This window comes from Sycon ciliatum, chromosome 2 (assembly GCF_964019385.1).
Source record: "Sycon ciliatum chromosome 2, ocSycCili1.1, whole genome shotgun sequence".
NCBI lineage: Eukaryota > Metazoa > Porifera > Calcarea > Leucosolenida > Sycettidae > Sycon > Sycon ciliatum.
The window spans coordinates 40109925-40137665 of record NC_088644.1 but is presented as its reverse complement, the minus strand read 5'-3'; the positions used below and the strand labels follow the sequence as shown (position 1 = coordinate 40137665).

Genomic DNA, 27741 nt, shown 5'->3' with positions numbered 1-27741 from the left:
TGTCTGTGTCCATTTGTGACTACATTGTTGTGCACTTGGATAGGGTCCTGAACTATGTACAGTGGTCCCTCTATAATCCGGCACCATTTGTGCCACGAAAATCTGCTGGATTAGGGAGGGTGCTGGATTAACAAATCTGATTTACTGCTGCAATGTGCATGAAGAGGACATTTTGGCTACTGAAAATTGTGCTGGTTTATCGAGGGTGCTGGATTATAAAGTGCCGGATTAGAGAGGGACGACTGTATATGAAAGTGTATTGGGTGATAGTCCTTGCCCTGACCATTAGCCAAATTCAACACCTGACTGACGAGGGGCCTTGCAGTTGCCGGATGGTCAACGTCCAATCGTAGGCCACATCGGAAATTGGTCAGCGTTGAAGTTGTTGACAGTGAACTCAGTACCAATCAAACTGATTTTTTTCAAAGTTTAGACGGGTGTGGTGGAGTTCGGTAACTCTTAGCGTAAGAGCTGATTGTTTGAATCAAGTGTCATCGGGTCCAAAACTGCCACTAAACGGGTTGCTACCATGCATGCATACCCAGCAGACTGGCAATGGCAAGTTAGCTGAAGAGGCTGCTCGGCAACTTTAAAAAAATGAATTTGCTCAACTGGCAATTGTTGAGCTGGCCGTTAGTCATTCACTGAGGTAGCTACAGCGAACTGACACTGCAGTGCTGGGTAACTGGTGGAGATGATCACGATCACAACCATGCCAATGCACTGTGAAAAGACCAGTGACGTGCGACTGAGGTATCTGCAATGCCCAGTGCCGGGGATAGGCAATCCAAGTGTACAGGGTTGTGTTCATCGTGATCACAGCTCATCGTGCTCTGCATCTGTTTCCGACTCTGGTGTCGGTGAATCGTTTTCGAAAGTGTCCTGCGAGTCGTCTGATGACTCTAGCACAGATGGTTTCCAATGGTTGAGAGCGCTGATTTCACTCAGGACATCACGGCTTAGCGCCAATATCTCTTTGTTGGAGAGGGTCTTGTCCGAGTTGCTGTCCCCTGCGTTAATTAGTGTTGCAGCTGCGGACGTTGCATTGCTTATTTGCAGATCTTCACTCATCAGTGTTTGCAGTTCATCCAGGCTGATGTCACCCGTACCTATGCCTTCCAAGATCTGGAACCTGCAGAATAACAACAACAAAGTGGTGCAAGCCGTGTACACGAGGAGTGAGCCGAAGGACGCTGCGGATCGTCTGAGGAAAGAATTGGAACGGGGAGGGATTGTACATGTACAAAGATGATAATGGAATATTATCACATCTGTTGCTTGGTGTTGACATACTCGTACATGAACTGGTTTATGTGACCAAATATCGTCTACAGCTTGCTGATACCATGATATCAGTGGTATGCAAGACCCTGGCTCACCTAAATTCCTCCGCGGGATCAATAGCTGTTCCATCGTACGAGCAGTTTGAAAGAACATCTGCATCCGGCCATGTGGACGGTGCATCTACCAATGGATTCCAGGTGAAGTCGACGGCCAGTGTGCGCTGGTGGTAGGTTGTGTACCTCAACCATCTAGTTGCAGACCAAGGCAAAGAAGATATGAATAAGTATTACCAAGAGTACATAACCCCCCCCCCCCCCCCCAGAGTGTGCAACGCCTGATCCAGCTCTGCATAGGGTCTTGGTCGAGCGTAGTCGGATCTTCTGATGTCATGCGTACACTTCACACCAGCGCAAGGCCGGTCTCGAGGCAGGTCACCGTTGTTTTTGATCCGAGAGTACCCGCGACTCCCTGGGTTCCCCTCAAATGTGTGCGGTATTATGACGCAAAGATCCGATTACGCTCGACCAAGACCCTATGCAGAGCTGGATCAGGCGTTGCATACTCTGGGGGGGGGGGGGGGGTGATGCCTGAAGGCCCATTTGCAAAAAAACGACTGAATCATGCATGTGCACGCAGATTGAGTGCCTGCACCACATACACTGCACTGTATGCATGTTACTTGACAGCGCAGGCTAGGCATGGGTAGTCTGTATGTATCGCAGTTTTCTGCGAGTCATGGTGACTTTTGAGTAGCAGTAGATTGATTTTGCATCGCAAACTGCGATGCGATACAGGATAAATTCATCCCTGGACTACTACATGTACTCTTGGTATTGCACGTATGTGTGAAGTTATAGCAGTGCATGGCAGGATCGCTTCAAACTGAGCAACTATCATAAAGAAACGACCCAGTCTTCAGACCTAGTGACCGTTTGACTGCATTTCGCTTTCAGCCTCACAAATAATGACAACTCGCGAATAACGACTTTTTCTCGTACACCATGAAGGGTCGTTATTTACCAGGTTGTCGGTAGTTGGACTTGCTGTGAGAGGTGCAAGGACCTAGGTCACCAGCACCTACCATCATCCAAGTGCATGGCGTCATCTACTTGGCTGAGTGGCCAGCGGGTCAATGTGAGCTGTGTACACAGTTGCTGAGCCTACTGGAGATCTCAACCTGGACTCATGACAATGCACTGGATCACGTCAAGTGTGGAGTGGCTGATCAAATTAATCGAAGAGCATAGTACAATCATGTTTAACTTCAGAATTGATACAGTGTCATATTACCGTAGTTACATACGTATGTCTTACATTTTCTTACAGAAATCTTCCGTTTACTCACCCATAGGGTACGTAAATGCAATCTCCTGGCTCCACGATGCCTAAAACCCAGGGGGTGTCCAGGAGTATACCGTACTTTACCCGATCTACATCATCGAAATCCACCGGGCAAGTGCGTCCGATGTCTTCCATTGGAAGCGTGTCCGCATATTTCTGTGCAGAGGATGCCAACATTCATCAGGATGAAGACAAGATCTGCATAGGATCCCATGCGGCTAATATTTCTATGATGCACTAGCTGCCAAAACGGAACAAGCTACGGCAGAATGCCTTGAAGGGGCTGTATGTAATACCTCCAGCAGAGAGAACAAGGGCGTATCAGCCGCTCCGGCCGGTCCGGCTTTGGCCGGACCACTTTTTCACCCGACCACGACCACCATAGTAAAACAATGCCAAAAGTGCCCAGAATGCAGGATTTTGCACCCTAATTTCAAAAACATTCCGCGGGGAAATCCCCCCGGATCCCCCCCCCCCCCCTGGCCGGACCATCCCCAACGGCTGTGCTACGCGCCTGGCGAAGGCTTGCAGTACTATGCGCAACAATGCAATCAAGTAACAGTTAGTTTGAAATGCCAGACTGCTACCACAGTACTGGATTGTGTACAGTTACATCCAACAGAATGCCTGCACTGGCAGTAGTGTATGCACCGGTTCAACTCCATAATTTGACGTAATATATAGGATGAAGTCGAAAATCAGCAGGGGGCGCAGAGAGAGAGAGAGAGAGAGAGAGAGAGAGAGAGAGAGAGAGAGAGAGAGAGAGAGAGAGAGAGAGAGAGAGAGAGAGAGAGAGAGAGAGAGAGAGAGAGAGAGAGAGAGAGAGGAGACTGTCCCCCGTGAATTCCGCGATTCCGCGGATTGCAGAATTTCCGCAGAATCCAGTAGTGTCCGCAGAATTCAGAAAATCCCACGGAATATTGCAGAAAAGAGAGAAAACTGTTTTTTCTGGAGACTTTCGATGGATGTTCACAGTCAAACCAACCCCCTTGTGACTTTCAAAATCAACTTGCAGCATATTTTGGAGCTTTCAATTTTTTTTACCAGGATTTCGCATAGTTTTTGTTTAGAATTTATAGGGATAACAAACTTCGGTGGGGTTGCGGAAATTCGATCTGTTTTTAGTGACTTTTTACGCTTTTTTTCCTCGCAGAATTGCCGCAGCATATAGAAGGATTTGCGGAATTACCGCAGAATTCACTGTTTTCAGCTGCCGAATTCTGCACGGAATTTCTGATATTCTGCAGCGGAATTCACGGGGGACAGAAGAGAGAAGGGGGGGGGGGGGACCTATGGTGCTTTACGGCTCAGGCTGCAATAAGTTATAAACAGGGAATGGTAAATACAGTATTTTTACCACTCCCTGCTTACCGTATGTCAACGCCTTTAAAGCCAAGCCTTTATATTCGAAACACCGCTGCTTTCCTAGATAATTATTTTAGATGCAAAATGACTCATCCACTACGCCATGCCATAAAAGTCAAAGTCCACACAGAAATTTCAATCCAAATCCACTTGTTCACCTTTCCTGCTGGGCTGTAAGTTTGTTAGCCTAGTACTTATTCCTTCATTTTTGCAAAACGTACTTCAAACCTCATTTCATTTATGAAGCCCATGGCTTTATAACTGAGACTGGCTTTATAATCGAATATACCGCCATGGCTTTTAAGGTGCGGACATACGGTATCGGTATAAGCATTGAGTTTCCCCAAGTCAGAGCAATTTGGAACGTAGACTATTAGGTATTAGGTATTAGACCAATTTGGAACATAGACTCTTAAGTTACTATTAGGTATTATGCTATGTTACGTTTAGTTCACTGTTCCGCCCATGTCACTGGCACCTTTCATGCATTGCTTGCATGCGTGTTTTACATGCCCGCGCCTGTGTGGCTGCACGTGTCGCGTGACCGATGCAAATCACTCCAGATTCCCGCGCTGCGCACGTGGAGGCTTGTGGTACTGCGTGTTTCGGTTTTATTGGTCTGGCTTTGTCGAGCAGTTGTGTCTTTTGCTTTGCAGTTCGCTTGGTGTGTGTTTCTCTTGGAAGTGTATTCCATTCTTGTGTTCTTGCTTTATACGTTGTAGTGGTGAGAGTTGAAGTTGGTTTTCTGTCAACACTGAACGTGTCCATCTGTGCGTGGTGAAGATTCTTGCGTAGTTTGTTTGTGAGAGTGTGTTCTGAGCATTCTACAACGAACCCTAATTGAAAGCAACGGTTGTGCCCACTGATATTAGTGACCACAGCGCTGCGGAAGCCTTTATTCAGCTTGCCGTTGACGTTCCACCCGCGTCATCCACGTCGTCGCGGCTGACCAGGAATATACGTGGCGTTGACATTAACTCTTTTCGGCAAGATATCCTTGAGGCTTCTCTACATGATTTCTCGGATCACAATGATGTAAATCGCATGTGGAAAGAGTGGCACACTAAGTTCCTGTACGTTTTGGACAAGCATGCCCCGCTGCACAACTCTAAGCCTTCCCGGAGGGCGATACCTCCCTGGTCTGACAGAGAGCTGCACCAGCTCGAACAGCGTAAACGGCGGCTGCACAGCCGTTGGCGGAAGGATAGGACAAACGGCACACTGCAAGCAGAGTTCAAACAAGCACGTAGCACTGCTCGGAACGCGTATCGGCGCAAGCGAAACGAGTACTTCTCCCGTCAGTGCAAAGAAAATGTGGCCAACCCTAGGAAGTCTTGGGCCATTCTAAATGCAGTCACTGGGCGTTCACGTCGCCGCCAAGATCCTAGTTGTAGCATCAGTGAGGTGGCCGACACGTTCCACTCCATTGTCACGGATCCCAACCGTCCTGAACAACTCTGTACCCCGCACGGTCCCGCTGGACCCGTCTCCTTGACCGAACTTGATCCTGTGACTGCTGCTGACGTCCGACGTCTCCTTGAGAAGTTGGATGCGCGGAAAGCCACAGGTAGTGACGGCATACCGGGCTCTCTGCTACAGCAGTGTGCTGACTTGCTTGCATATTCTCTTGCTGTGCTGTTCTGCACCTCGCTGAGGACTGGAACCATTCCATCCGCATTGAAATTGGCGTCTGTCGTGCCACTGTACAAGGCCGGTGACCCATCAGTCCCCACCAACTATAGACCTGTATCCCTTCTCCCAATAGTGTCCAAGTTGCTGGAGAGGGTAGTGCAACACCAGTTAGTTCGTCATTTGGACTTGACCAAGGCATTACCCGAAACACAATTTGCCTTCCGCAAGAAATGTTCCACGGAAGACGCCCTCTGTGTGCTGACTGATAATCTGCAGAAGGCGAGAGACAGTGGCAAGACCACAGGGCTGTGCCGACTAGACATGTCGAAGGCTTTTGATAAAGTGCACCACGACAAGTTAATTCAAGACCTCCTTGCGGTTGGAATTTCTGGAAAAGCCCTTAGTTGGTTCGTCGACTACTTATCCGGCCGCAAGCAGCAAATCCTCATCTCGCCTTCAACCAGCCCTGCTCTGGCTTGCACCTGCGGAGTGCCCCAAGGCTCTGTTCTCGGCTCTGTCCTCTTCAGTATATACACACGCGATGTCCCTTTGGTTTCCTCGCCTGTGCCAAGTGTACAATTTGCAGATGACATAGCCCTGTACGACTCCCAGGCATCAGCGGCGGAAGCGTCCAGAACCCTCACCACAGCGGCAACTGCTCTGGCCGGTTGGCTGAAGTCCCGATGCCTCATCTTGAATGCCACCAAGAGCCAGGTTCTGACTATCTCTCCCCAGCAGCATGTACAGGAAGTAACAGTCAAAAGCGGCGACTGTCTCCTCCCCTCAGCGTCTTCTGCGCGCTACCTCGGCGTTCACCTTGACAATCGCCTAGATTGTGACACCCATGTAAACTATGTGGTCACCAAGGTTGCCAAGAAAATTGGCGCCTTGTGGCGGGCACGCCGAAGCCTATCAAGACGCTCTCGTCAGGTGTATGTGAAGGCGGTCATAATGCCCGACCTGCTTTATGGCTCCTGCTGCTTTTCAGCCGCAATGCGAGAGGGTCAACTGAAACGACTGCAAACCGCGCAAAACAGAGCCATCCGCTGTATCGATGGCAACCCGCCCCGGACAGCCATGCAGCCGCTGCTCACTGCTGACTCCCTGTACCGTGTTAGCGAGCTCTACAGGCAGAAAATATCGATCACCATCTGGCGGTGCATCCACGCCCGCACCAGCCCTGTGCTCGCCCAGCTTCTGACCCCGGCACAAGGCACCCCTACCCGCCATCAGCAGTCAAATGGCCTACTAAGCCAGGCAAACCGTAGCCGCCGCGGTCAGCGGAGATTTTCTGTTGCTGGTGCTCTGCTGTGGAACGCTCTCCCTGGCGAGGTCCGCACAATTACCCGGCTACCTGAGTTTAAGCATGCATGTGTACCATACGCCTGTAGGGAGTAGTTCGAGTTGCTGCTGATCGCTCTGCTCTCCCTCCCCGTGCAGTTCAGTAATCCTCACGTAGTATCACAGATACATCGTATTCTCTCTCTCCCCCCTTTTACTTGCAGTTATTAGTATCCTATTGTCTTACTATGTGCTTCCATAGCTTTTACTATGTTCTTCCATAGCCACTTCTAGGCTAAGCCTTCGCCGTCATTTTATTGGGCCGTCATCCCGTTTGAATGTGCGAAGTGAAATAAAAAACCAACCAACCAAAGTAACATTTCTGGCACCTCCGACGGGATACGCAGTTTCCTCGGCCATGGATGGATTAGAGCAGGACCGCTCTGCCCAAGATGGGACCAGTGAAGACAACCTGGACGCCTCGGGTGGCTCAGCCTTTGGCGACGAGGCAATCATTACGGAGCGCAAGCAGCTGAGGCGAAGGCTCACACTGTGCCTAAAAGGATTGTCGAGTGAATTTGGCAAGTCGAGTCCAAGCCGTAGGTACCTTGGGAAGGACCTACGCAAGGCGGAGGAGCTCGTGCACGCCATTGAAGAACTGCTCCACGGACATAGGGAGCTACTGGAGCAGCAACAGGATTCTGCACGCTTGGACGTGTTGGACAAGTGGGAAGAAAAATTCCGAAACGATATTAGCTTGTTGGCTGATGTGAGCGCACTTCTGGAAGAAACGCCGGATGGAGGTGACGAGTCGCAGCAACACGATGAAAACGCCAGAACCGAAGAGGAGCACGCTTTGGAGAGCAGCTCAGGTGCGGGGCGTTTGGATTCTATGCTGGATCTCACCTCATCCGTTGGACAGTCTGGTGCAGTCTCGGTTAGTGCCAACAGATCACAGTCAGTTGGACCAGCAGAGACCTGAAGAACTGGCAGAAGCGACATTGGAACTGACGCTCCACTGGCCAGGACTACATCTGGTATACAAGGACGCATCTCAGCGCCTCTGCTTGGTGTCCTTTCATCAGCCTCTCACAGCCAGGAGCAGGGGGGAAGTCCTTTGCAGCCTAGTCAGCCACAGACTATTCAAGCAGTAAGTGGTCTTCATGCACCCATGACATCTGCAGTGCAAAGTGCTTTTCAGCCACTAGGACTTGCTGTATCTACACACACTGTGCCCAATGCATTTAGTGCAGCCAGTGTACAGATAGCACCCAGTGTTCCCTCATCAATGCCAGTGTTGGCATCAACAGGAACTCTGCCACGATCAGTGCCACCTCAACAGCTGCCTATGAGGGCAGCACCCCCAGTCATTGGGTTTGGATCTGCGCCAACACAGCCGATGCCGCCCATGCCAATGATGACGTCACTGCCAACGTTTGGACATGCGCCAACAGTTGTGAGTAGTACGATGCACCAAGCCAGTCAGCCGCCCAGGATCTCCACCATGCCTATGGCCTCAGCGCATTCAACCCTGAACGTGTGTGCACCGCAGTACGTGCCGAAGACCAGCAGCACCCTGCCTCCGCAAAATTATCAATTTGCACATTCTGGCTACATGCCACAACAACTGTTCGTGAAGCCTCTAAAACTGCCGACGTTCAGTGGCAAGGCGCATGATTATCACCGTTGGAGGAATTCCTTCCTCCAATACATGGATCCACGCCTGCCAGACGAATACAAGATGGCCCGACTGAGGGAGGCCATTGAGCACAGCACAGCCAAGGATCTTGTCGTGGACCTTCTTGACGGGCCAGGTACTTACTCCGTTGCCTGGGGTGAGTTGGAGTCCTGGTTTGGAGGAGCAGACAGGCATCTAGAGCAGCAGATACGAGAGGTCATGACGCAGGCAAGAATTGCCAACGAGCGAGATCTGGAAGGCCTGCAAAAGTATGCCGTCAAGCTCCGCAGCACGATTGCTAACATTCGCACCAGTGGCAGCACGCCGAGTCAAGAGCTGTGCATAATTGCGACGGAAAAGATTCCCAAGTCCATGCTGATCAAGTTCTTCGATAAGCATGGAACTGGCAGCACTGACATCGATGCGTTCGCCACGTGGCTGCTAAGTTACGTGAAGAACTTGAAGCATGCCACGGACCGGCCTGGGTTGCTCGAGAAGCAGGAGACGCGATCCCAAAGCACTTCGCAACCTAAACCGAAGATGAAGCATCAGACATTGGCAGCGGCCAGTGTCCGCCGGCAGGACAAAAAGTCGGCAGCCACAAAATCTCCAGCACGGGAACAAAAGTGCCGAAAGTGTAATGGGCCGCATCAGTTGCGTCACTGCAACGAATTCAAGGCGCTAGGTGTCAACAAGCGCAATGAGTTGGCTAGGCTGCTGAATCTATGTTTGAACTGCCTGGGTGATGGCCATTGGGCGCGAGAGTGTGAGTCAGCTGCCTGCACGGAATGTAATGGCAAGCATCACGTGTTGCTCCACACCGAGCGCAAGCCTGCTTCTGACAAGGCGGAGAGGGCGCCACAATCCACAGAAGAGACCACACATCATGGAACCGACTCGGCTGGAGGGTTGCCAATGACCGAAGACGGCGCAAGCGGGTCAACATCATTTATGACAGTTCCTGTGCAGGTCATAAACGGGGCACATTCCGCCATGGCGAATGTGCTACTGGACTCTGGCTCGAGCTGCAGCTATGTGTCAGAGCAGCTCGCAAGGCGACTACATCTTCAAGGTAACGGCAAGGACGTGAGTGTGACCGTACTCGGCGGCAAGGTTCTGCGCGGCCGACGGCGCGTCGTGAAGCTGCACCTTTGCCACCATGATAGCAAGGCCACTACTCAACTGGAGGCCTATGTGATGCCCAAGATCACGAGCGAGCTCCCTATCACCAATTGGAATGCCGTGCGGAGCCAGTGGCCACACCTATCCGACATTGAGTTTGCAACTGTAGCTCACGCCAAGGTTGACATACTCGTCGGCTTGAATGCCGCTGTACTTCACGTCGCGCAGGAGGAGCGAGTTGGCAACGACGGCGATCCCATCGCCAGACGAACGCTTCTCGGCTGGATGTGCTTTGGTCCCAGCATATACTCCGAAGGCCCCAGCAGTCACAGCACTTTCCGTGCCGCAGAGGCAACGCGCTCAGGACTGGACACACTGGTGAAGAAGTTCTGGGAACTTGAATCAGTCGGGATGGAGACATCATCAGATGAGTACTTGACACCGGATGAGCGCCAAGCTGAGAGTAACACCCGCCAGTACATCCGTCATGTAAATGGGCGCTTCGAGGTCGCCATCCCGTGGAAGACAGAGGAGCCGCCTGGGGTCAAGAGCAATCGAGTTCAAGCTGAGTGTCGACTCAGATCCTTGGTACGTTCCCTGCAGCGACGGCCTGACGTACAAGTCCGCTACGCCAAGGTACTGGAGGACTACCTTCACAAGTCGTACATCAGGATGCTGACAGCACAGGAAGAATGCAGCGGTGCTACAGACGAGTGGCTTCTTCCTCACTTCCCTGTCGTGCGAGAGGACAAGGCCACCACCAAAGTCCGTGTCGTCTTCGACGCTGCTGCTCAGTTCAATGGAAGCAGCACTAATGACCGCATGCTGGCAGGGCCCAAGCTCCAGAACGACCTTGTGAAGGTCCTCATCCGTTTCTGTGAGCACCCCATCGCACTGATCGCCGACATTTCGGAGATGTTTCTGCAGGTCGGCCTGAGACCTGAGGACCGGCGCTACCACCGCTTCCTATGGTTCGTGGATGACGATATACGTGAGTTCGAGTTCACTCGCCTCGCCTTCGGCATTAAGGCGTCGCCATACCTGGCCGGACGGGCTCTTCTAGAGACGGCTGAGAAGTCTGGCGATCAGTTCGACACGGAGACGTGTAGCACCATCCGCCAGTCCTTCTACGTAGACGACATGCTGAAGTCGCTACCAACTGAGCAACAGGCGATCCGGGTACAGGACCAGCTCCAACGTCTGCTAAAGTATGGGCGGCTTTCACCTACGCAAGTGGATGTCGAATAGCCCGGTGGTCATGCAGTCCATTCCTGAAGAAGACCGAGCATTGGACATCGCGAAGACCTTCACTGAGCAGGATGGGTCCGGCAAGGCAATGCAGAATGCTCTGGGAGTCTCGTGGATGATCGCTGATGACTACTTCACTTTCCACTGCCGGAATCCAGCCCCTGTCACGCTTACCAAACGTGGCGTTCTCAGCTGCATGGCCTCACTATTTGATCCCAGAGGCCAGATTGCACCGTTTACGATTCGCAGCAAGATCATGTTCCAGGAGCCGTGCCTTGCCGGAAACGGATGGGACGACACACTGACCGTTCACCAACGTGAGTCATGGCTCAAATGGTTCGGTGAGTTTGAGCAGTTGTCCGCGCTAAGGATCAGACGGTATTTCAGGGAAGCTGGAGCAACCAATGATGTCACAATCCATGTGTTCACCGATGCATCAGAGCTGGCATACGCAACAGCAGTGTATGTACGGGTCAGCAACGCCGACGGAACCGCAACCGTGACTCTTGCAATCGCCAAGGCCAGACCTGCGCCGATCAAGCGCCGTACCATCCCGCTACTAGAACTGCAAGGAGCTGTCCTGGGCTCGCGGCTGGGTGAGTTTGTTCGCAAGACCCTCGGCATTGCGACATCTGATGTCTACTACTGGACGGACTCGATGAACGTGCTGTATTGGGTCAGGTCGCCCAGCCGTATGTTCAAGATAGAGGTCGGGAATCGCGTTTCCGAAATCCAGCAGCTGACCATGACCGGCAACTGGCACCACGTCCCCGGCAAGCTCAACCCTGCGGACTTTCCTACACGCGGACTAACGACAGAGCAGCTAGTCGAGGTGGTGGGAAGGTGCACCATTTCTGCGGGAGCCACCTTCGCAGTGGCCGCAGAGGTAGACTATCGTGCCACAGGTGCTACCAAGTCAACTGAAGCGAGCTGACGTCACGCTTGCAGCTACTCCGGCCGCGACAACAGACAATCGGCTCCACCCCGAGCACTATTCGTCATGGACGAGGCTCGTTCGTGTCATCGCGTGGTGTCATCGTTTCGTTCCCAGGGCTCGTCGCACCAAGGAATCGGATGCCCTACTAACTGAGGCCAAGGTCCCTGTGGCCACCGCCGAGTCCTGTACCGTGCTGGTGCCCGAACTGTCGGCAGAAGAGTTACGGGGTGCGGAGCGCCACTGGATTTGTGTCAGTCAACGAGAAGTCTATCCTGTTGTTGTTGCGACCCTGGAGAAGGGTAACGAGCTGCCACCTAGTGCGCCGCTTCTGAAGCTTCGGCCGTTCCTAGATGACGAAAATGGAGATCGGCTGTTGCGCATCGGAGGTCGACTCCGAACCGCGCATCATTTGTCATCGGAGTTCCGTTCACCGGTCATCCTTCCACCACGTCATCGCGTGATGGAACTCATCATCCAGCATGAAGACCGGCGCTGTTGACACAGCGTGGGTACTAATCACCTCCTGGCCAACCTCGCAGATCACTACTGGTTGATAAAGGGAAAGCAGATGGTCAAGATGCACAGGCATAGCTGCGTAGGATGCCAGAAGGTGTGGCGGAAGCCTGTAGTGCCACCGATGGGTCAACTACCAGATTACCGTACCCAGGGCACTCTACCAGCATTCGCTCGGACGGCGGTCGACTATGCAGGACCCTTCTATGTCAAGAGAGGGCGTGGAAAGAGTCAGGAGAAGCGCTATGTGGCGGTCTTTACATGTCTGTAGTCTAGAGCATGCCATTTTGAGATGGTAACATCCCTGGACACTGAGGGTTTCAAGATGGCTCTCACTCGGTTTTGCTGTCGTCGCGGAACACCTCAGTTCATCCTCACCGACAATGGCGGCAACTTTGTCGCCACGGAGCGCGAACTGAGGGAGGCAGTGTCGCAGATCAATCATGCCACGCTAACCGCTGACTTAGCCGGCCAAGGAGTGGAATGGCGGTTCAACCCTCCACGTTCCCCGCATTTCGGAGGGGTGTTTGAACGGATGGTGCGCGCCATGAAACAGGTTCTTCAGACGGTCCTCTATAAGGCAGACTTGACGGAGGAGGAGCTGTTAACTGCTCTCGTTCAGGCAGAAGCCCTAGTGAACTCGCGTCCCTTGACAGTCGTTTCCGACGACATAGATGATCCCGAGCCGCCAACACCCGCGCACTTCCTGATTGGCCATGCATCAATGACAACGCCCCTGGAACACGTGGAGTCTGACAGCCGCATCAACCCCCGATATCGGTGGAAAGTTCTACAGAACCTCATGCAGCAGATCTGGAAGAGGTGGATGAGGGAGGTTGTTGCATGTGCCAACCTCGCCACGAAGTGGCTTAAAGATGCCGTCGATCTCGACGTTGGCACAGTACTGATCGTTGCTGACTCCTCGCTACCCCGCGCATGTTGGTCATTGGGCCGAGTAGTAGCCACATACCCCGGCAGAGATGGACGTGTCCGTGTGGTCGACATCAAGGTGAGCGGCAAAGTCTACAAGAGAAGCTTTCACTAGCTTGTGCCGCTAGATGTGGCTCCGACCGGTTAGAAGATGGCAGGTACAGCTGCAGTGGATCTGCCTGAGTTTGAATAACAGTACCATTCATAGTATCCTGTCAAGCGTACTGGTTGCATGACTTCAATACCACTGTTTTCTCGCTGTCGTTAGTTTAGCCTCTCAATAATTATGTCCATGTGTCGTACTTCACAGTAATCATATCTAACCAGTGTCCATGGTTCTACTTATCTTATTCGCTCATAGTTCTAGGTTCGCTCATGAGGGAGGTATGTTACGTTTAGTTCACTGTTCCACCCATGTCACTGGCACCTTTCATGCATTGCTTGCATGCGTGTTTAACATGCCCGCACCTGTGTGGCTGCACGTGCCGCGTGACCGATGCAAATCACTCCAGATTCCCGCGCTGCGCACGTGGAGGCTTGTGGTACTGCGTGTTTCGGTTTTATTGGTCTGGCTTTGTCGAGCAGTTGTGTCTTTTGCTTTGCAGTTCGCTTGGTGTGTGTTTCTCTTGGAAGTGTATTCCATTCTTGTGTTCTTGCTTTATACGTTGTAGTGGTGAGAGTTGAAGTTGGTTTTCTGTCAACACTGAACGTGTCCATCTGTGCGTGGTGAAGATTCTTGCGTATTTTGTTTGTGAGAGTGTGTTCTGAGCATTCTACAACGAACCCTAATTGAAAGTAACATGCTACATGATCATGCATGGCTGCCCTACAAGCTGATCCCATTGGACGCCATTCCTCCCTTCAGCCGTGCCTACCTTGAGCAGACGAGCAACTACAGCTTTTGCAAACATGCATAGCCCGCAATCAGTACTTTAAAAATAATTCATGATTCCCTTGAGACTCAGGTAGACTGAGTTTTCAGCATCCCTAGGAACGCCACCACCCTGCAATGATCAGTATTTCAAAGGATTCAAATTAGCCTAGCCTGAAAGCAGGGCGCAGCACTGCAAGATACCATACACAGGCACCCCTTCTTACCGGCTCCATGAGGACATATCTGGCGTAGCCGTCCAGCTGGCATTGCAGCATATCACCCATCTCGTAATGCAAGTCATCCATTATAGTCAGTGCCAGCTTCACTGCAGTTCTCATAGAGCACCCACCCATGCGTTGCAACACCTGACCATTACACAGTGGCTGTGGAATGTGGATATCACCTGCAAACCAGAGTACACACAACCAATGCCAGTGAAAGCCATCAACAGTGCCATCATCATTATCTGGCGGAACGGAATTACCGGTATTATAGCAGGCACTGTCAAGAGCGATTTGCTACCATGAAGGGTTGCTGGTGGACTGTTCATGCTGGTGTCTGCAAGCAGTGCTTTGTCTCATTACAAGTAGGGCTAAAAAAGTACATTTTGCATATCAACAATATCAACAACTACGAACATCTCCCATTGGGAATGCAAGCTCCTCAGGGGCGTACGCCGCTCGCCTCCAGGAGTGGTTCCCATGCCAACTGATGAACCAACATTCCACACAATTGAAGTGCTGTTTTCGTATCCCGCGGAGTTTCTGCACATTCTCCTCAGACTGGGTGAAATTAACATCCACAAGCTGCTGGACGATGTCATTGCTACGCATTTTTGATTTTAAAAGACTGAACCTTTCCCCGTTTTATGGATGTTTTGTTCAGCATGACGATTGCATGCAGTCTTGAAAGCTGCCTAAGTTTCGAATCATCTGGAGCAAACATCACACAGGGCAAGCAGAAGCCACCATTGCATGCCTGTCAAAAGACTACCCAGGGTAATTCCTCTAACAAGGATAGTTGAAAGTGGCGCTGTTTGCCATCCATCTGGACACGCACAGGAAATGAAATCCTTCGCCTTCGGTGGCGCACAATGATTGTCGATGACGGAAATCTTTTCCGTGTCCGGCAAATGTCGGGGGACTGGATTCCATTGTAGACGTCGACTTTCAGAATATCCCTTCCAACACACTCCCATGTCACTGAAGTAAGTTTTGGATGATCGAGCAGCTTCCAACAACGGTCGCTCTACAGCTTCGCCGACGATTTCTTCCTCAGCGCTGCTCGTTGCATGCAGTCTTCGCTTGCAAGTCAGGTGCCGCGGTCTGCATTCTCACCTATCTCTTGACCTTCGCCACTAGCACTGGCTACACTCTTTGCCTGCTGCTCAAAATAGCTCTGAATAGAGCGCTGGCCCTCTGGATGTCGACGCTTCATTTTTCCTTTCCACAAAGCGAAAGCATCGTCCAAAACACGACGAACTTTGTCAAAACAAACTGCAACAGAAAATTCGACTCGGAGATCGAGGCGATGTAGAGACTTTGTTGAACCCAGCTCAGTAGGCTGTGTCCCAGCACCGCTTTCACACCTGGGCTAGTCATGTCACCATCCTCGACCTCGGACCGTCTGGCCATCAGGCGCGGACTCCAGGCGCTAGGCATGCACTGCACAGCTGCATGCACTTACTTGCACTGTGAGCGCAGGGCCTGAAAAGGCTGGATCAAAAATATCCGTACTAATATCGAATTTTTTTTACTGGTTCCCGGGCATCCCGGGAACCGCCCTATGTACGCCCCTGCTCCTGAATGAATGGATATTTTCGGCATACGGTTATCTCTGGTATAAGCACGACAATGATGGACTAAACAGGTAGCACTCACCCCATAGCGCTCTAGGCAGAACGCCATTCAACCCAGAGCCAGCCGACTCCAGCAGGTCGGATATCCTGTTCAGCACTTCATCTGACGTCAACTTCTTCTCTGGCCTGGAGATTTTCCTGACCAGGTAAGCATCCCGCCACTGCTGGTATGCAGGTTGGGCTCTGGCCAGTCCCTTGAGAATGACAGGCCGGGCCTGACCACTGGGGTGTGCGTACTGTGAGAAAAACTCCTTTGGTGATGTTGGCCCGTCACGTATTTCCACTGCCTGTACACGAGTATTTTTTTCAAAGAAGGACACCTTTGCGGGAGCATCTTGTTGGATGGCATGCACAATTTTCGAGCCTTTGCCTCCAATGCTGGATCTGCACATGGATGATGTTACGTAGTCGTCAGAAGGGGAGAAAATTCTATGCCTCACAAATTGCTTGGCCAACTTCTGTATGGCTGCCAGTGATTGCTTTGAATTGCAATCCATCGGGTCTGTTTCCAGAAGTGCGTCGTGGCACGACTTGGCTGCTTTTTGCAATTCATCATTGCTGGCCAGCTGCTTGAAGTGTGTCTCGAGCAGTTGCACAAAGTCTGGGTCATGAGCAGCCGCTGAGCATGCGGTGGATTTCAGATAGTGTCTACGACAGTGGGCACACCAAACACAAGATCAATGCCGATATCAAAAATAACACTAACAGCCACAGAAGACGGAATCGGATAAACCGAGCAACGGTCGACCGGTCTGCATACAGCAGTCAAGTCCTTTGCACCCATATCACATTTTAAACATATTCTGTGAGAATTAAGCAACATGTAATAGAATGGCATGGTGCACATAGACAACAGAATCTGATACGTCATTCTCCCACTCCCACTAATGCAAATACATGTAGAGTGAAACTTCAGTATAAAGACTTAAGTGCTCCGGATATAACATTGAAAAGGCGGCGTGGACGGACAAGAAACCTAATATCGAAGAAAGTAAAGGTACCTCGACGTTCAAATCTCAAAATATTGTTCATTGTTCTCGTGGTATGAGTGCGCTAACTTTACTTTCATCGATATTAGGATATAACATTGGCCCGGTTTCTCTTTGTATTGGGTATACCGTATCTTACCGGTTGTAAGTCGATCCCGGTTATACATGTAGGTCGACCCCGTATCTGGAGGTTTCAAGTCTGCTTTTTATAGTTTTCACCCGACGAAGCACTACTAACCACTCCCTGCTACTAACACATCAACAAATCATGTAAACATTCCTTATTGGAGGGTATAACGTCCCAATCCTTGAAAAAGGCCAATAAACTGGCAAAAATGTGTACACATGGTGCACTCGTGCATGCAGTGCAGGTCATTTTTTGTAAGATACTGATAGTTCCCGGTTATAAGTCGAATCCCGGTTGTAAGTCGACCCCCACCCTTTCTCCTACTTTTAGTCGTAAAAGGTCGACTTACAACCGGAAAAACACGGTAGGTAGTGTTCCTTTGGGGGACGGTGTGTATACTTTTCCACTCATTTGACCTTTGATATAATTATAGAGTACTAGTACTTCAGTAATCACGTACACTCATACCAGACTCGTTTATTCGGGCGGTCCGGGACCGGGCACTTCCCGTAACTTTGAAATGTCCCTAACTCTAAATCACACACATGTCCGTTTTGACGGGGAAACTGAGGCCAGCCTCGGAGATATTGCATGTGATGTCACTGCTACTTCCACTACAAGTAACAAAAGAGCAGTAATATTTCCACAAAAGCCCGCCCAAATGGTGCCAGGTAGACCAACGTGCCCGTGAAGTTTGGTGTCCGGATAACTGAGGTATGAGTGCACTGATTTTCATGTCCCTTGGATATATGTTTATACTGGAAATTTCACTGTAGAAAGTTGATAGCGGATACAACTCACGACATGAGTAGGACCGGCGATGCGCCTGCAAGCGAGTGCTCTCTGCCGTCAGAACATGCTGCTGCTCCCGGCGTGTTCTTCTCGCACTTGGCCCTCTTCTTGTCGAGCTTGGCCCTCTGGCGCGCTCGCTTGCTGCACTGCTGCGAATCAAACGTCACGCCGTCCAGCGGTGACCAGAGCCACGTGACAAGCAGACAGCTGCCTTCAGTGCTCACCGCTTGCCTGTAACAAACGTGCAGACAGTGTCAGCCAGCTTAGACAGCCAAACATGGATTTAGATACAAACCACTACACATAGAAAGATGAATCCTTCTTCGGCCATTATCCAAAAAGTGATCAAATGGATTTAGCGGATTTTGCATTCCATCTATTCATCTGCTTTAGGATCTTAAAGTTGCTCAGTACAGCTCAGATCGAAGTTGCAACTAGGCCGTACAATTATATGTACAGATGTTCACATAATCGAATACTCTAACTTCAGACATTTTCGGTGCTCAATATTTTCGGTATGAGGGCAACAGGCCAGGTTAGGTGAACAGAAATTTTCGGCACAGAGAAGCAGTTCCCTATTGGATTATGTGTGTTAGTGTTTGTTTGGTGTATTGAAATTTTAGGTATGAAACAGACGCACCGAAAGTACCGAAAATAAAAGTACACCGAAAATTTGTGAAATTACAGTATTTGACTGCTTTCGAAAGTATTCTTCCTATTTTCAGTATTCTATAGTACTGAATGATTAGAATATTCATTCCGTCACTACCAAAATAATGACTGTGTTTGTTCATGTTCATGGGAAGTTCCAAGGTTGAGCAGAAGGATTTCTGGCCAGCAAAAATCCGTGTGCGACCATGGAGGTTTAAGTCCGACAACATGGGCTGGACTAACGAAGATGCCATATCCACAGACGAGGAACAGGCCAACAGCTAAATCCATTCGCCACTTCATCCCGCCCCAGCACTGGGTGCATGCGCCTCAATCCCCTTGCTCGCCCTTTCTATCCCACCTCTTCGTTCCCAGCCGCATAAACTGACAGTCATGCTCCTAAACATCAGGAGTCTTCGTAACAAGATTACACACGTATCTCGGCTAGTCCACCAACACAATCCTGATGTCATCTGCCTGAACGAAACTTGGCTTGATAGCACAATATCTGATGGTGAAATTGCCATCAGTGGATACTGCATCCTGTGCAATGATCGCCAGAACCAACTTGGTGGTGGTGTATGCTTGTATTACAAGTCCACCATACCTCTTCGTCCTCGACTAAATATCACTGTGGATGGTGTTGAAAGTTTCTGGGGAGAGATCTTGTGTAAGCCAACAAGTTGTCTGGTTGGAACTATCTATCGCCCACCATCAGAACCAGTGAGTTACTGGCACGGTGTAGAATCATTGCTGCATGCAGCTGTCAAGCCTGGTGTAAACACTGTTATCTGTGGAGACTTCAATGTTAACATGGATACAGTGCACATGACGGATCCACAGCTTGAGCATCTGCGAGACCTGACCAGCAGCTATAGCCTGCATCAGGGTGTGTGCCAGGCTACCAGATTTGGAACTAATGGATCCACAAGCACCATTGACCTTATTTTCAATACTTTTGAACCCAACAATGTCGCCACAGTTCTACCGATAGCATTCAGTGACCATGCAGCCATCATCAGCAGTTTCTCTGTCATTCCTCCATCCCCCAGACCCATTCCTCTTCAACTTACCGAAACATCAAGGCCATCAACTTCGACCGTTTTTTGGCACGACCTGTCAATGGCCAATTTGTACAGTGTCACCGAGGCAAGCAATGTGGTCGCAATGGACAAACCTATTCCATAGTGTATATGATGACCACTGTCCAGTCCAAGCCCGTAAACCAACACACCGCTGCCATGTACCCTGGATGGATCAGCAGCTGATGTACTTACTGAGGGAGCGAAATCGACTGCATCGAACATGGCTCAAGGAAAGAACAGATCGGCGCTATGAATCATACCGACTTGCACGGAGTGAGGCTACATCCTGCGACCGTGAGAAGAAGCGGTCCCACTACTTAGCAACATTCAGCCGATGTGAAGGAAATCCTAGGCGCTCTTTGCAGGTTATCAAAGAACTGACAGGAAAAGTCCGTGTGAACCCTCCACCACAGTGCTCAGCAGAGGAGATATCTGCAGTATTTGCGACTATTGTGGACGATAAAACAAGACCACCAGTGCTCCGAATCCCCTCTGGTGCTGCCCCACGGATGAACTTGTACTCGTTTCAGCCAGTATCTATAGCCAAGGTCAGAAAGCTGCTGCAATCAGTGAATTCAACTAAAGCAACTGGAAGCGATGGTATACCAACTGTCCTTCTCCGTTTGTGTACAAGTAGGGATATGCTGGCCCCATCGCTGACTTTGCTGTTCAACAGATCACTGAGGGAGGGGAAATTCCCAGATCACTGAGGGAGGGGAGGGAGGGGAAATTCCCAAAATCAATGAAAGTGGCATGCATCCGCCCACTGTTCAAAGCCGGTGACCCCAGCCAACCTGAGAACTATAGACCAGTTTCCCTACTGCCTGTGGTCTCCAAGATCCTTGAACGGATTGTTCATGAGCAACTGTCTGATTTTCTGGAGAGCCGAGATCTGCTACCAATGGAACAATTTGGTTTTCGTAGCCACCACTCCACCTCTGATGCCCTAGTGTTAATGGTAGAGCAAATTAAACAGGCACAAGTGGCACGCCTCTACACTGGAGTCGCTTTTGTAGACATGTCGAAAGCCTTCGACAAAGTGCAGCATCAGACTCTAGTTAGTGACCTCTACGCTCTCGGCATAGGCGGCGTTGCTCTGCAGTAGATGGCCCACTACCTGACCGATCGTCAACAGTACGTCCAGATTGGCCCAAGCAAAAGTGCTGCCTACGCAAGTAGCTGTGGTGTTCCGCAAGGATCAGTGCTGGGTCCATTGCTCTTCGTTGTGTATGTTCGAGATATACCGTATTTCCCCGTAAGCTAGTTCTCCCAATGACTTAGTACCCCCTATAAAAAATACACTTTCCACTGCCGAGGTTATCACCCCGAAAGACAGCCCCCCCCCCCCCCCCCCGAAAGATAGTAAGTTCGTACATGTCTCTCCCTTGCGCGCTACCATTCAACTTAACTTGCTCTGCTTTATAATTATGGCGTTGTCTAAATTCTTCAGGAAGTAGATTGTTTGCAACTTTTTTTCTACCTCTTTCGTCATGAAGAACTCGAGGAGGCAACAGTAACCTGCTTATCGTCCCTGCCGCTGCTTCTGCACATTCTACCAAATTGGTGACACATGCTGGCGCAGTTCTCTGGAATTCCCTCCATGCGGATATCCGAGGCGTCACCAAACTGGCCGCCTTCGAGTCAAGCGCTTTGCAACACATTCTTGCCTGCTTTTAGCTTTACGCCCATGTTTCTGTAGCTGTGCTGGAACTGCTCTATTTCGCCGGAACTATTTACCATTAGCCATGTCTCCCCCCCCCCCCCCTCCTCCTCCACCACCCTACACAGTGGGTCCATTGTTATTAGGCATCTGCCTGTTTTGGTTTCTCCACTATAAATAAAAGAATACTACTACTATGGGATGGTCTAAGACCATGATTGAGAAACAGAGGGTACCAGGTTCAAGTGCTGCTGACCACTTTGTAGTGGGTCTGATCTGCTCGTCTCCCACCGCTTAGGAGCTGCAGCTGCGCCTTGATCCTAGAGGGTGGTGGCGTTCCTGCGGATGTGGCCTCCGACGCGAACCGTGATCTTTTTTGTTTGTTCATGTGTCGGCGGCAAGCATCGCAAAGGTCTCACTAGGGACCTTTCGCATTTGCTACGAATCGAATGCGAAACGAAAGTTTGATTCGGCTCGTAATCGTTTCGTTGAAAACAGATTTCAGGTTTCGCAAGTCGTCATGCAAATGTGCATGGCAACTACGAATACGGCCGGTAGCTTGGCGTACGGGTTTTTACACGCACACGTGCATGGATCATGGAATCAAGGGAAAAATGTGTACCTTGCAAAACATGTGTACCTATCCAAATAAATGTGCACCCGACGGATTCGGAGCGCGCCACGAATGAAGAGGCTTCCATTCGTGAAAACGAGTTCTCCGCAGGGACTCTGACGAATCCTCAAACCCAGGTGACGAATCAGCATTCGTTTCGTATCCGTGCGCGTGGTGCGAAAGGTCCCTATTGGCTCTAACTAGGTACTTATGGAGTGATGTCAATCCACACTCATGAGTATTACAGCAGTTCCGGGGCTACATCATGCCCAGCGCAAATTGCCATGCCTCACATCATCGGAATCTATGCAGCAGCATTGCACTGTCATACTCTATGCAAGGCATCACATCTACGCTATTAGCTAGACTGGCACGATCCAACCAGGAGTTGGTTGGTTGGTATATTTAATTTTACTTCGCCAGAATGAACAGGCATTGCTGCCTTCTTGTCTGGACAACTGGATTGTCCAAGCTCTCACGAAACGACAAAGAAGTGTCAAATATTATTTCCAATCCCGAGCCACCTACCCGCGCGGAATATACAAGCAGTCTCCAGGCTTCAATGTCACAGTGGCCGTCTTTCTCCCAGTCTGCAAGTCAAGTCAACACGCCAGCAACACAGACACTGTACAGATGCAAACAGGCATGTCTACTTCGAAGAGAAAGTAACATTTTCCGAAGATTGCTTCTGAGCAGTAAACTTGAAGCCACAGCGGCCACACAGCCTGCTGTCTCTTGACTTCGACACACATGAATATAAACTTAGCCTAGTTGGAACAATCAACTTCATTACATGAATATAGTCCATATACTTCAATTCAACACTGCCTCGATCCATGATAACACTTCACAGGTGCCGTGCAATAAGTCCATCACAGGCCTGATAGCCTTACCCGTGATGGACCTATTGCACGAGATGCATTGTGTACCCTCAGCAACTCAATCAGTGTCAGACCACTGGCCTAGGATGCACAGGTAGGCCCTGCTCCCATGCACAATCCGTTCCAGTATGTACCTTCAAGGTCATGTCGGCTTCGCCTTCCACTGAACACTGTAATTTATCTGCAGGGCAGGTCGACTCGAATAGAGAATCCGGGCCATTCGTCAGTGTGTAGAAGCCGGCAAACACAAGTCGATTGCGAATGCATTCGAGCGAGGCGGGAAGAAACCACGTATCTGTCGGAAAACAGGACAGCAGCACAGAGACGGGTGGTGAACATTGGACATCCGCCCTCATTCCTTGACCCCCCCTTCTGGTCTTTCTCACCTCCTTTTCTCTCAACTTGTGGCTCTAAATCTAAACTGGTCAGAAGAGGAAGGAGGGAAGCCGGACACAGACTGTTCTCGATCAAACAGAGGCTTGCGACCAGGCCACTGGTTTCCAACAAGAGATAAAACGCCATTAACCCGACATCATAATGAGGCAGTACTCACACCGATAACGAAGGCGAGTGTCTGTTTGGCTGTGACTTAAAGTTTCACTGTGACGCATCCTAGCAATCATGAGACAGCTGCATTCACCCGCATTCACTCCTCTGTCGGATGATCGCTATGACACGTGAAGGCTTGAAGTTACAGCCAAGCAGCCCTTCAAGTTGGCTTTGATTTGTGTATATTGCTCCGAACAGTTGTGCATTCGACACTCGGCTTACGAGCAGCACACCTGGATCGACCCTATTTGTGTGTAGTGAGCAATAACAATAGTCTTTCTTGCAATGTGCCACACCAGAGACCATATTCTTCAGGTCATGCTACAGCCTCAGTAACTGTATTGTCATTGGTTCATTTGCCAAGACTGTGACAGCGGATTTGCCTCGTCTTGAACAACACACATGTACTAGTATAAGTATGTACAATGCAAGCTGTCCTGCACCTACACCTAGGCATATTGACCACGAACTCATCAAGCAGAAAAAGATTTGGTTAGACACCCATTCCAAACACACACTGCAAATCCGAACCATTCAGATTTGCAGTGTGATTTGGAATGGGTGTCCCATGGCCCACCAAATACACATGTACATGTCATGTAGTTTTCTACCAGTCAATGAAGTGATAGTTCAATGCGAAGCGTCGAGACCGTTCTTCAATTCATATTCATAAGCAATGCATGTACCAGTACAGCAGTACCGTCGACACAGCTACAGAATGATAGTCTTTTTCAATGAAATTCTTCACCCTACGCTTAGCTGACGGGTCCCGCACTGTGAGCCGAGAAATCTGCCATGCTAACCGGTAAACAATCACTACAACGGGGAAGGATTTTCCTTTCATGCAGCCTCCTATGCCCTTTCGCTTTGCAGGAGAACATTCTCTTCCCGAGTCACCCTGGTCACTGCGCTGTATTCCGCCTTCCGCACATGTTCAAGCATGCAACCTTCTGTACAGGCGATCTCTGTGACTGTAGTGAGCAAATCGACAGGGCGCCACCAGCTGTGCTTTCTCCCACTATCTCTCACCGTTTTCAGGAACTCGGTCCACAAAGAGAAACGAGTCGCTGCGTGCATGAAGTCGCAGCACCGTCTTGTCCTCCGCCAACGTCGAGTACATGTATTCCCGACCATCCTTCAGCAGTTGGTCGCCGATGTTCCGCAAGAGCGTGGCTTTGGACTTGGCAAACACTTGCGTCGCCAACTTGCCAGCATTCAGGCTCTTACAGTCGGCTTCAGGCAATGGTGCGGCGCTGGTGGCGCTGCTGGCTACCCCCGCCAAGCCAATCAAACACACCGAGATTGCGGAGAAGACGTTGACGACGTTGCCCGTGGAGAATTGTGATGCCATTGTGCTCATCAATAGCCGTGACTCTTCGTTTTCTCTCGGCAGGCTGTAGATCTACGACGCTGTCTTCCGAAGTAATTACTTCCCTCGGGTCTGGAGAGTGGAGGATGCCAACAGTCGGCAAGCAGCGTTACCAGTTACTCAGCCAACCTAACGCTCGTGAGCCCACAGACCATGCGTGGGAGATCACGCTGGCTACACGACGACCACCTAACTCCGAAAACCTTTCCAGTGATTACTACACAGTAGATCTACACTGTAGTAGTCTACGTGTTATAAATAAATTATGTAACATGATCTTCCGACTCGACTCCATCCACTGATTCGAAAAGACCTCGATTACCGCCGCTACAATGCGGAGTTGACCATGACTACGACCACAAGCAACACGACTGTCTGTCAAGAGAGAAGGACAGTCATCATGGTCATTGTCAGTGAGGAACCAGGTCCAGGGGCAGGGGACCTGGCGAGGACTTGACAAATGCTACGTCACAGCCACCTGGGTGTCATGACAACGCTCTCTCTCTCTCTCTCTCTCTCTCTCTCTCTCTCTCTCTCTCTCTCTCTCTCTCTCTCTCTCTCTCTCTCTCTCTCTCTCTCTCTCTCTCTCTCTCTCTCTCTCTCTCTCTCTCTCTCACCGATGTCGGGTGAGTTACGAGACGTTTCAACACAATCTCCGTGGCCTCCTTGCCAACCCCAGAGGGGAAGACCTATGCCAATGGTAATGCAGAGTAGCTGCCCCTCCCTGGCTCCTCCCTGGCTCCTCCCTGGCTCCACCCACCAGATCCGCTCACCATAAACCTTTTTCCTTCTGTTCCTCATGCGCAAATTGGGATTTAGGGATGTAAGAGGACGCGCAGGGATAGACTTGAAAGTAACATTAGGTGAAACCCATCGCTTTTATCTTGGCAGCCAAGGGAGTACAATTATTACATTCAATGACATTGACTTTTGTACTCTTGGTCGTGCATAGATCTGTATCCCGGCCCGAGTGCTGAAGATGTCAGCTCAATCCTTGGCTAGACCTCTTTCAAAGCTCGTTACCCAATGCTTCAAAGACGGAGTACAACCCGCTTCCTGGAAGATTGCCCATGTCGTCCCTGTGTACAAGAAAGACTTCAAGTCCTCCCCAAAGAATTACCGTCCCATATCACTTCTCTCTGTACTCTCCAAGGTGATGGAGACAATCAGTAACCGCAGTATCACCAACTTCCTGGACAGGAGCAGCATTCTGTCTGATCGTCAATTAGGGTTTCGACGTGGCCTTGGAACAACTGACCTCCTCCTCCTCTCACTCCAACATTAGTGGAGTCGCACATCCAGCGCTGGACGGTGGAGGCATGACAAGAGTTATTGCTGTCGACGTGGCCGGGGCGTTTTTAAAGTTTCCCACCATGGAGTCCTTCATAAGGCCAACTGTCTTGAAGTGACTGACTCGCTGCTTGAGCTGCTGCAGAACTACCTCCAGGGTCGCCACATCCGCGCTGTAGATCTAGTAGGTGTACAAACCTCAGTGGTGCAAGCCATCAAGGCTGGTGTCCCTCAAGGGAGCATACTCGGTCCCACCGTCTATTCCTTATGTGGAAGATCACCTTCCCCTCTCGACCAGCCTTGCTACATATGCCGATGACGCCACGCTTTACACATGCATCCAGTACCATGGCAACCTAGAAGCTGAATGTGCCGACTATACTGTACTCGCGACTGCAGTGGCAGACTGAGCAACCTGTTACCTGGTGAGTTTCATTCAAGCCGCAAAGTCGCAACTACTGCCTACTCCACATCGGACACCACCGACGGCCCTGGAACTGTCCACTAGTTACCTTCCAAGGGGAAACAGTGTCTGAAACGCAATGCCCGAAGCTGCTCGTGTTACCAAGAGTCCATGGACTCTTGGTGTTACTTTTGGTGGCCAACTGACCTTCCTGAACAAGTCAGATCGTGCCACTCAGCGACTGGGTCTGTTGAAGAAGGCATCAGCTGTGCTTGATCCTGCCTGCCGGCTGGCAGTATAATAATAGTTTTGTCCGCCCCGTTCTGGTCCCGGAGCATGGCCTGCTTGTCTGGATTTTTAAGGGGCCGAGCTATGTACCAGCCGTGTTTTCCCACTGCATTTGCAGACTTGCGTACTTCTCACGCGACGGGCGTGTACATGGTACATGGTGTGTGTGCGTATGTGTGTGTGTGGGGGGGGGGGGTACATGGTATGTGTGTGTGTGTGTGTGTGTGTGTGTGTGTGTGTGTGTGTGTGTCCGTCCGATGTGCGGCCCGAGGAAAAGGTGGCGTGATGCTGCGCGGAGGGATCTGGCAGTGTTGGGCATCGACAAATGGCACGACTTGGCCGAGGATAGACGGGAATGGCGGGCCGCTTACAATGTTCTGCACCCGCCCGAACCCGTTTGTGCGCCTCTGCGGGTGCCTTGTGCCGAGTGTGGTCATCTCTTCTTCAGGAGTGGTTTGCCTCGTCACAAATGCCTAGGCGAGCGCTGCAAACCTGTATCGGAACAGAGAGGTAGCCGACAATGTTCTGCCTGCCAGCGCTGCCGTTCTGCAGTGCTGGAGGTTTGGCGGTCCACAAGTGCCCCATCTTCCAGGTGCTCTCCGCGGCACCGTCTCAAGCTCCATGCCGAACAGCGGTGTCCACCATTGCTGCTCAGCCGACTCCTCCGCCGCTGCGTGCCGGCTCGATCTCTTATGTTGCAAGGCCCACTGTGGGGCCTGTGGCCGGTGCTGCCGCTCTACTCGTGGCTTTCAAATCCATAGCAGCCGGAGATGGCTCTCTCGTGGTGTCAATTGAACATGGTCCCTGACCCCTCGACAGATCGCCGACTTTCTGCCGCCATTCGTCGTTCCATGTTGCCGGCCACGCAAGGGGACACGTGACCGCAATGGCAGTGTTTACCAGGATCAGGTGTGTGTGTGTGTGTGTGTGTGTGTGTGTGTGTGTGTGTGTGTGTGTGTGTGTGTGTGTGTGTGTGTGTGT

At 50.8% G+C, this 27741-nt stretch overlaps 1 protein-coding gene across 1 annotated transcript; it reads right to left on the bottom strand.

The window, feature by feature from the left end:
- Nucleotides 1–397: 397 nt before the first annotated feature.
- LOC135810078 (uncharacterized) lies at nucleotides 398–25080 on the bottom strand. The gene is made up of 9 exons (XM_065323546.1): nucleotides 24440–25080; nucleotides 22996–23156; nucleotides 22509–22570; nucleotides 17981–18202; nucleotides 16086–16711; nucleotides 14430–14608; nucleotides 2630–2781; nucleotides 1380–1532; nucleotides 398–1132 (listed from the first exon to the last, which is right to left on the bottom strand). Exons 1-9 carry the CDS (start codon nucleotides 24768–24770, stop codon nucleotides 817–819), a joined length of 2202 nt encoding a protein of 733 aa, XP_065179618.1. The 5' UTR covers nucleotides 24771–25080; the 3' UTR covers nucleotides 398–816.
- Between the last annotated feature and the right edge of the window lie 2661 nt (nucleotides 25081–27741).